The 10,736-nt window shown below is 37.7% G+C and overlaps 1 protein-coding gene across 6 annotated transcripts in view; it reads left to right on the forward strand.

The window, feature by feature from the left end:
- The window catches only part of LOC148368710 (synaptotagmin-2-like), a 104,071-nt gene extending 99,504 nt beyond the window's left edge, over window positions 1-4,567 (forward strand). For all 6 annotated transcript variants that reach the window (XM_088330731.1, XM_088330732.1, XM_088330729.1 and 3 more), the window contains one exon: window positions 24-4,567. In XM_088330731.1, the coding sequence (XP_088186857.1) occupies window positions 24-239 (216 nt within the window). In that variant the 3' untranslated portion in view covers window positions 240-4,567. The remainder of the gene's footprint in view (window positions 1-23) is intronic.
- The last annotated feature ends 6,169 nt before the right edge of the window (window positions 4,568-10,736 follow it).

Raw genomic sequence — 10,736 nt, forward strand, 5'->3', positions numbered from 1 at the left:
TCTTGTGTTTCTCTCCAAATCAGAAAATCCAAGCTGTAATCACAGTTCTGGATTACGACAAGATTGGTAAAAACGACGCCATCGGAAAAATCTGGGTGGGTAGCAAGTCCACCGGGGCTGGGCTGAAACACTGGTCCGACATGTTGGCCAATCCCCGACGCCCCATCGCCCAGTGGCATCCGCTACAGCCCGAGGAGGAGGTGGATGGCGCCCTCGCGGCTCTCGCTGCCAAGAAGTAAACTCCCAAGCCACTTCCACCTCACCCCACATCAGGTCCCACTTGTTGATGTAAATTCCAATCCCAAATTTACACCTCCCATCCCGGCCTACCCCAACCCACTGCGTCTCTTACCTGCCATCTTTCAAAAGATCCATTGATACAGTACATGATGCCAAATAGAGCAAACAAAAAAGCATCATGTTATTTGAAATCATGTCATTGAAAAAAGACGACAAGTTAGAAGATGGACAGATACTCTGTTGATTTCCTTTAGATCTATTTTTGTATCGGGAGTGTGGTCCATTTAAAAAAAAGTACAGCTTTGACCATGAAGAGAGTTGGGAGCGCCAAATGGGAATCTGGCAAGCGCGGGTTTTAAACACCCATTCATTAAGTATATCGTACCTTTTTTCCCTTTAGTGACACAGTCTGCTTCGGATAGTGCTTAATAATAATAATTAAAAATGCTTTATACTGCCATACGATAGAGGAATAACACAAGCAGGTCCATTCCTTGGGTGCAACGTGCACCACGCTCCACACCTGCCACTTATCTTACTCGACCATCCCGTTCGGTTAACGTACATTCCTAGAGTTGGGTAACGCGTAGTGGTTAGGACCGTATCCAGTTACCTGCAGACGCACTGCCTTTTTCGATTAGTTCAACTTTCACCCATCGTCTCAGGAATACTGAGAGGAGACTCCACGCCTTTTTTTCGACACGGGTTGTTTAGATCAAACAAAACCACTCGATCGCTTTTTGGGAAGGCGGCCTGGTAAATGGGCCAAGGCGCTTTTGTGAATCGGCGACCATCAAAGAGGCCACGATGATGGAGATTCGACCGCTGCGACCTATGAGGTGACATTTCTAAGGTGTCGGTTTGGCATGGCCCGCCGGCCCCCGCCTTCCGTTCCTCCGCATTTCGCTCTTTTTGTGCTACTGCCATTCGCCACGGACTCCGCACGAGGGTTCCACCGCTGTACCGTCCTACAGTCATAAAGGAGACAAGCCTTCCAAGTATCAAAATAAGCAATTTTCAACTACCAGGGACGCCTTCCGCTAAGTGTTGTTGTTCTCTTTGTTTCTCACTGTCTTACTTTTTGGTTTACGCACTTTTTGAATATTAATTTGGAACACCTTAATTCCTCAAGCACTTTAACTCCAAATGTTTCATCTAAACATTGTTTGAAGCAAGAGCTTTAATTATGAGTTTTAAGAAGATTTATGGTGGCTTTGTGTGTATTTTATGTCTCCAATTTATGTGTCTTTTAATTGTTTGGTGTTTCTTGTGTCGGATCGCAAAGAGAATGTGTGTAACACAGCACTGATTCACGCGTGTTTCATACACACTGTACCAAACAGTGAAATTCTATTGCACTAACTGGGAATCATTCTGATCGGTAGTATGCTGTTCTTTGCTCTGATGTGTTTTTGTTGTGTTTTCTGAGGGATGACATGTTTTGTTTTTAAATTATTTCATGGTCAAGTTTTTAAATTGAAAATACTGCATCTCATAAGTACGTTAGACACGAGAAAATCAGCACCATTGCTACCAACATAGGTACCAGTCGACTGTGCTTTGTTAACGTCAATCAAATAATATTTAAAAAAAAACAAATCCCACATTCATTAAAATGTTTTCATCTTTTATTTTGTCGACAACACTGAAAAAAGGCGACATGGAAGCAATCAAGCAACCCGTTGGTGTAATTTTGCCTATATACATAGTTCATCCAAGTTGATAATGCATGTTTATACAAAAATATTGTACATATGAGCATGTTTTAGAGATGGTGCAAAAATATCTCGTGTACTTAAATGGGTGTCATTTGTCATTTTATTAACTCAATGAAAAAAGAAACTGCACTGTATATTTTCTAAATGACACAAATGTGTATTTATTTTCCATGAGGGTCATTGGAGAGAATGTCATCCAAATGTTAGAGTAATACCACAACTAATTACTAGGAACCTTTCCACGCCTGAAATTCTTAAACAAGTGTGTCGTCCAGTACCGTGTGTGAGTTCATGTAGGATGAAAATATTGCCGCATGCTTGCTATCTGACTCCTTGTGGTCCGAGTACATAGGTTTGCTTTTATTTATTATTTATTTATTTATGCATTCATTTGATTTTGATACATCCTATATATATTTATAAGCTACATTTCAAACCCTGAAAAATCTCTCTCTCTCTCTCTCTCTCTCTCTCTTTCTATCTATATCTTTATCCCTATCTCTATCTCTTTCAGGGTGTATCTCAAATCTACATTTCCTTGATTTGAATATACTCTTATTTTTTTACATGGAACAAGGGTATCCTAGTCCTAAGACCATCATTTACCAATAATTACTTTGAAACTCGCTAAGAGCGAAAATAATAGCCGTATCACGGTTCATGTGTCAGTGGTGATCCGGATTCAAGTTTTGTCTTGGTTACTCCATCCTAGGGGGGAAAAGTAATTAACAGTTCTATTTCACTAAACACAAATGACTTGGAGTCCCCTGTCCTGATTTTCATAACTTGTTTTTATTATTTGTATTTAAATGACCAACCGAGCTATGTGTCTCTGACTGTGTTTATTAGACAATATATGTGGAGAAGAAATGACAAAACTAAAGCCATAAAACACAAGCACTAACTCTTTAGAGCTCAAGTGAGTGTACAAATAGATACCTTTTCTTGGCCTGAGTTTGTCCTGACATTCTGTTCTGAGGTCTTTGTTAAAGAAGAGGATGAAACCTTACATAAATGTGAAGATCCGCAAAAAAGAAACATAAAAAACAAAAAAAAAACGTTTATGTGTTTTGCTTTCTTTCTTTTTCAACCATATCTTTTATAGCCCTCCCAATATGATGTACACAGAGCATTTTGCACTTGGGGAAAAGTGTATTGTATGAACTCAACTTGTGTAAGCTTTTTAGCTTAGAATAGTTTTGATGAATATTCCTAACAAAATGGTTTTAACACCATTTGTATTAAACCGAGAAAATTCTTGTTACAGCCGACATGATAATCCTGGCATATTTAAATAGGTTATTTATTAGTTAATTTAGCTAGGTTTCTACAATAACGTCACTCATATTTGATATTTAGAAAGAGGTTGCCTAAGCATCTCTTTAATGACCATGGTTCATGATAGAAAAATATATATACCCTGTAATAAATCAAAACCTGTTGCCATACAGTTTGGTGCATAGATTAGAAAGTTAGTTTTAGCTTTTGCTTTTGTAGACACAAATCCAGTCGGACGGATATTTTTGCTTAAATTATTTTCAGCTTGGCCTTCCTTTACTGCTAAAAAGATGATATGAGTAAAAACATTATTGAGTGTTTTTCAAAGATTGCCATTTTGCTGAGCCGCATAGCAAAATGTGCAATGACAACCCAAAAGTGACTGCAAAAACAAGCACATTGATTAAATTTCCCCTCGCCGCTGACGCCATAGCGTTAAAATCCTTGGGGTTGACAGAGAAAATGTGAAGAAAATGTGTTGTTTTTTGGTACCGTAGTAGGAACCTTCCTCAGTGGCCGTGGTGCAACAATGCAGTCAAACTTCAACTTTCATTCCCAGTAGTGCATCATGGTTGTAATGTTGCTCACTTGTATGCAAAACGCGATGTGCACAACTGTTTTGCATATCTCAATTCTGTGATTGAAAAAGGGAAACCATCCACCTGTTTTTGACACATTCATTTAAATCTCATTATTCACTTATTTGGTTTTCCTTGTGCTATATTGCCAAAACATGCAATCTTCTCTTTTCTTTCTGTAACGTATTTTTCAGATGTAGAATTTCTGTGTGCATTTGTCTTCCTCAATGTTGTCTTCATATTTGTGTATTTGTCCTGTCCCTGTGCAAATCATAAGTCATTCTTTTGAAGAAGTGAACGCATGGAGTCCCTCTTAAATTCTGCTTTTACTGTGCATAAAGAATGCTGGCCTCCATGTTTACAACATGGACATAATGTGTACTGCCAAATTCACATACCTGACCACTTTTGGAACGCTATCGCTTCTCATTCAAGATGTTTCTCTATTTTGTTTTTAATCCTCTTTGAAAGCATTGGATCGGAGGACGGTCAGGTCGTGTCCTCTAGCTGTGTTCCTTCGTGTCTTGTGTCGTGGTGCGCGTGTTCATGTCAGTACTTGTGCCTAATGTGGATCGCATGCTTTAGCCCTTGACTGGACACAAACGTTGCTCACAAACTCCTCTTGACCCTTATGTGGACAAATGTCGAGGATCCTTATAACATTATCAAGGGAGCCAAATAACTTATTACAAATGTATCATATGTGTTACGAGTTCTGTAAAAAAATAGAAAATAAAGAACTTTTAACTAAAATATTTCTGTCTTATGTGGTGTAGTTGTGTTTGTTAGGACGTCCACCTAATAGTTGAGATGTTTCAGATTTCTTTCTAAACTCTGGTCTACCTATGCGTGAGTAAATGGAATTACCTAAGATTTGTCATCAAAATGTTGAAAGAGTCCAACATTTCTGATCAGGAGGTGGGTATGTAACTAAAGAATTGGTAAGTATCAACTTAAAAGATATCCAATATTCAGAAAATACTCAGAAAAGTGAAAACACCTTCGATTTTTGATCAGCTGTCTTCTAAAATTCAATCACACAAAACATTTTTATTGTTCTAAACATGTAGTTTAGTGGACAGTGTTCATACAGAAAAAATCGCTTATGAATTGGAAACACTGCATTCGTTTTTATATCTGGACAGAATATTTTTGTGTAAACTACAGTATTTAAAAATACATTTTTAGTCATATCAGTTGTGGGAAGTCGTAGTGAGATTTACAGACGGAATAGTTTGTTTTTATTCAAAAAAATAATCTTGTATGATCATATTTATAACTTATTTTGGGAACACAATTTTATTTTAATTTTTATTACATGTTTTGCTTTCGTCAATTTTTTACTTAACAAACCGTTCCAAAACATCTTTGGAATGGCGGTCTTGATAGTGACATTTTGGCAAACATAGTTTAATAAATAATTTCACAATACATTACAACACTAATTGTTGGCTTTCATCCTGCTTTATTTATGTTATTTTACTTTTTAACTATGCAAAGAAAAACTAGCAGACTTTAAGTTTTGCCCAAATTACCATAATGCTGTTAATGATGGAACGGCTTTTTAGGGGCTTTATATTATCTGTCTTTGGTGAATCTGCGATTATGCACGAAGTAAATACGTAGAACTGTAATGCCATGGAATAGATATGCCAGTAGTCCTCATAGCAATTAATATCAATATGTCAGCTGTAAGACATATAATTACTAGATCATTTGCAATTGTGTTTTCTTCTTCCAAAAAAGGTATGTCTTTGAAATTAAACAGAGCTATAAAAGGAAATAGATACCCGCGAATAAGTAAATACCCTAAACATCTAAGAATTTAGGTTTTGCTGAAAGATGACTACGCAGATGAATGTGAAACAGATTGTAAATACTTGAAATAGGGTCAAAAAATCCACACCATGTCTCTACTTGGCCTGTAAATGGCGTTAAATATGACAATTATTTTACAAGCTACTTGCATCGGATTTCATTTCAGTAGCATCTTTACAGTGCTGCTGCGATAACAAAACGTTCAGGAATCATAAAAAAAAAAACATAGTAGAATGTCTTCTTCTATGTCTTGGTTATGACTATTTCAGTAATTTTAAAAAAATATATATTGCATCCACAATAATATTGCATACATATTAATATTATGTGCCAATGCTATGATATAATTTTTTATTTTACAGATTTTTGTGGCAACATACACTGTACCATTGCTTTTCTATGCACACTGCAACAATTATTATATAATGTGTTTAAGCAGTTTGTTTTGGAAGATCAATCATTCTGCATGCCTGGTGCCTGAAAAAAATAAAGAATAGTTGACATTAGACTGTAAGGTCTGTAAGGTAAGCCAATTAACTCTAAAATTTGTCTTTGGTTCTGTCCAAAAGGCTCACAAATATCAAGAGCTCTCAAAAATTGATTTGAACATCTGTAAGTGTGTGACATCCTTTTATTTAGACAGTTTGCTGATGACCCGAATGAGAGCGCCGTTTTCATCTTTTAGCCTCTGGTTGTCCATCTTGAGCTCAGACAAAACCTGCAAAAGTAGAAGCAAGAAATGGAATCAGCACTATATCACCTCTGCAGGGACAAAGAATAGCACATTCATCACGAAACGCAAAGCGGCAGATAATGCAGTCACACGGCTCAGCGACAACAAAACAATAACATTCAGAACAACAGATTTTCAGTGACGTTTAAAGTTGATATGGGCATGCTTAATAATCATGCAGTGAAAAGGAACTAAATGAAACAAGACGACATCTTCAAAATTTAGGTCGTGTCCCTTGCAAGGGGCAAATGCTAAAAATATACAACCTCTTTGTCTAAGTGCTTTCCTCACTGCTAGAGATACAATAACCTTCTGGTTTCTGAGACACAACACCAAAAGGGGGTCAAATAAAAGAGAAACTATACAATAAATATTAGTTTAGGAGGTAGAGCACTCATCTTGGGATCAAGGGGTTCGATTCCCGGCTCCTGTTATATGTCGAAGTGTCCTTGGGCAAGACACTGAATCCCTAATGACCCGATGAGCAGGTAGTTGCCTTGCATGGCTGACTCTGCTATCGGTTAGTTAGTGTGGAAAAAGGAAAGTGTGAAGAAAATTGTAAAGCGCTTTGGGAGCTCTTCATTTACTTCAAAAGAGCTATATAAATGTAGACCATTTACATTTGTCGACAAGAACACACCCATAAAAAGATGTACATACTATTGATCCATCTCTCTTACTCTCGCAATTACAAAGATAACTTACATGTATAACTAGGACTGAATTTGCATGTTCTCGTAGTGCCTGTATGGGTTTGCTACAGACACCCCGGTTTCCTCCCTCATTCCAAAAATGTGCATGGAACGTTGATTGGTGGCTCCAAATGGTTCCTAGGACGGATGTGTGTGTGTGAATGGTTGTATGTTCATGGTTGTCTTGTGATTGGCTTGCAATCAGTCCAAGGACTCCGATTCCCATCAGATCCACCCCCCAACACCACCCCCAACCCTAGCAAAGATAAGCAGTTTACAAAAACTAATAAATGTTATGTGAAATTTCAATATTGTGATCAAGTTCTCCATTTTCTGTAATGCAGTTAGAACAACTACAATCCCTAACATTGTGGTTTAATTACGAATCAACTGTAAGTTTGCAAGTCTTATTGTTTTAATATTGATGATATGTCAAAAACTGAAACATTTGATCTAAAAATATTAGAATATCATGACAAGTATACTAGTAGGCTTAATCTATAATTAGCAATATAAGAATAATAAAAGCAATTTCATCTGATTTGTATTTAGTCAAGAATGTATAACACTTCTTTTTTACTGTGTATTGCCTTAGGCCTCACACAAAGCTGACATGCTTTCCCTAACTCTTCAAACGGATCCCCAGAGATCAGTTCGTGAAACATAGTTAGCCTCTTGTGTCATTTGCAGATTATGTCAGACCCACTTGTTTAGCCCCAGCTGCTGTGCTCAAGGTAGATTTATATAAGAATTGTCCGTATTGTTTTTGATAGCAATGCAGCGTACTTAGTTTAAAATGAGATTTGACGTGGCATTCCTCGATAATGATGTAATAAGACTTGCAACATAAACAAAGATACACAAAAACGTAATCATCGATAATATTTGTAGGACAGTTGTTGTAGACTGGCCTAAATGGTATATGCATCAGAAAATGTGCAAAGACAGTAGTAGCAACATTTTGAAACAAAAAGAATAAAGATAATTAGAAATATTATTTTCCTGTACATAGTCAATACATATATATATTCTTTTTTTACAGACTTGTGTGTTTGATAAGGCAGATGATGGTTTTGAAGAATAAACTGTCTCTGAGACTGTCAGTCTTTGTTTTAAGGAACTTGTAGAATATGCTGGAGGGCACCAGTTAAAAAAGGTGGTGGTGGGAGTGGTTCTTAATAATGTTGTCAGCTCTGCTGCAGTAGCGTGCGCTGGCAAGCAAACAAAACTATGATTTCAATGGTACAGTGCTCTCTGTTTAAGTTCTGCAGGACACCAGCAGCTTCTGTTCCAGATGTGTTTTCTTCTTTAGGAGTCTCAGTATATGGAGCCACTACTAGACCTCTATAACAGCTCTAGTGTTGGCAGTGCAGAGTAGTTATCAGAGATGTGTACAACCAGGTATTTGAAAGAGTAGACTCTCTCTACGCAGTCCCTGTTGATGATGAGTGGTGCATGATCAGTGCTTTTCCTCCTTAAGTCCAGTGTGACTTGCTTGGTTTTTGTAGTGTTTAGTATGTTTGGTTATCTGGCACCACACTGTCAATGTCTCCACCTCCTTCGTGCATGGCACCTTATCCCCTTCTGATCGTAGTGTCATCGGGAAATTCTACACTTGTTAGTAATTTAGGTTGCTGAACAGTCACATGTGTAGAGGGTTAAAAAAAGAGGGCCCAGTGCATATCCTTGAGGAAAGAGGGACCTTAGTGTTTGGGTGGGAAGAACATGGTGGCCAAGTTTCACAGACTCTTGGGAATTCAAAGGAACATTCATAATTCGCAGGTACATGGAGAAAAGTCCTCGGTGAGAGAATTTCTCCCCCATGATCTCCCGATAATTGAGTTGAAAACCAAGCTGAAGTCCAGGAAGAGCATCCTGACATAACTGCCCAGTGTTTCAGGTGGCTCAGAGCAATGTGAAGTGTGGTGTTTACGGCATCAGTGAAGTGGTTTTTCCTGTAGGCAAACTGATGAGGGTCCAGTGTGGGGTGTAGGGAGTCCTTCCTGAGACACTAACCTCTAAAAGTAAAAAACTAGTTCATTACCACAGGCGGTCCATTGTTCACTTCGTAGAGATTGGGATGATGGTGAAGGAATTGAGGCAGGGTGGGATAGTAGCCTGGTACGCCATTTGGACCAGCCACTGGTTCAGGAGTCTACAGCTTTTAGCGCACGTCTTACTTCATGCTTTTGAACTAACAGAATGCTGCTGCTGGCTGTTGGTGTTTGTGGGGTGACTGATTAGTCCCTGTCAGATTAAAGGCAGGAAAACAACTTATTTAAATCCTCTGCCCATGAAGCATCAACCCCAACAGTCACCAGCTTGTTTCCTTCGTAGTACATTATTTTTTGTAGTCCCTGCCACCCTCCTACATTCTCCTCAAGTTATTTCCAGCAGAGTGGTCCTCAATCATCCTCGTATAGGCTGCTTTGGCGTTGATGTCCCTTTAAACTTGGTCCAGTGTTTTGTCTCCCATGGTTGCACAGGCCACTAATTGAACAAACGCATGGAGTACAGTCTTTAGGCATGCCTGACCGGAGTCACAGATGACGATGAAAGGATGGGCAAGCTGGCTTCTTTGTTTTGTGTGTGGACATGCCACCTATGGAGATCCTGATGTTCTCTGCATGTCCCTCAATACATTATAGGCGTTGTCAAAGTTATCAGAAAAGGTCAAATCTAGTCTTAGTCCTAGGTTAATGAGTTCATGATGCCTATAGGCGTTGGTTAGGCACATAGCCAACAGAGAAAGTAAGGAAGACCAGAAAGTGACAAGAACTAAAGAACCAACTGGAAAACCAGGAGCTTCTGCACTTTAGCGTGACACCAACTTAAAAGTCCAAAAGCTACTAAAACTACACAATATTTGGCACTCTGGCATTAAACACATTTATATGGTTAAAACCGCCTTAAAATTTTGCATTTCTTTCTTAAATCAGGGCACAATTACTGTTATGAATACCTTTACGTTGATAATTATTGTCCAGCCATCATCAAATGTGTGTTGTTTACTGAAAAATACTCTAAGACTGGCTTTTAAGGTATGCTTCTCAGGGTATTACTGTTCAGTCTCTTGTTACATCTTGCACTTTTTCAGGGTCTAATGAAAAAAGTCACAATGATAAAACAAGGATTGACATATTTAAATATTTTACATTTGCATGCCCATTCTTTACTCACTTGCTCCTCCTCTACAATATCCCTTGACATTTTCCCTAATTGGTTGCTAAATTTAATGAAAATTAAAAATGTAAAGCAGAATCCTAAATCTTTTACGAACACTGCATGTTGCGAAAAAAACAAAAATACTTATTTTATCCCATTGGCCAAAAAAGTGCTTAATTTTCCTTATTTTTACCCATTTCTCAGGTAAAATCATACTTCAAATTCCCACATTTATCCAATTTGGAAAATGGAAGATATATATAAGAAGAAGAATTATTTTCTACCAAGTTAGAAAATATCGAGTAAAACGTTTGCCTTATTAGACAATTTTGCTTATTTTTAGTATGTTATTTGTAATCGTACTTGAAAAAATATAAACATATAGATACATAAAAAAATATACATACAAACCAAAAAAATACCGCAAGGATGTTTGTATTTTGTAGCGAACACATTTTGGAGAAGTATGTTATCAAGATATGACTTACAGAACATATTACTCATTTTGTTTTTC

The sequence above is a fragment of the Urocampus carinirostris genome, chromosome 3 (genome assembly GCF_059441175.1).
Source record: "Urocampus carinirostris isolate Australia breed hairy pipefish chromosome 3, RoL_Ucar_1.0, whole genome shotgun sequence".
Classification (NCBI taxonomy): Eukaryota; Metazoa; Chordata; class Actinopteri; order Syngnathiformes; family Syngnathidae; genus Urocampus; species Urocampus carinirostris.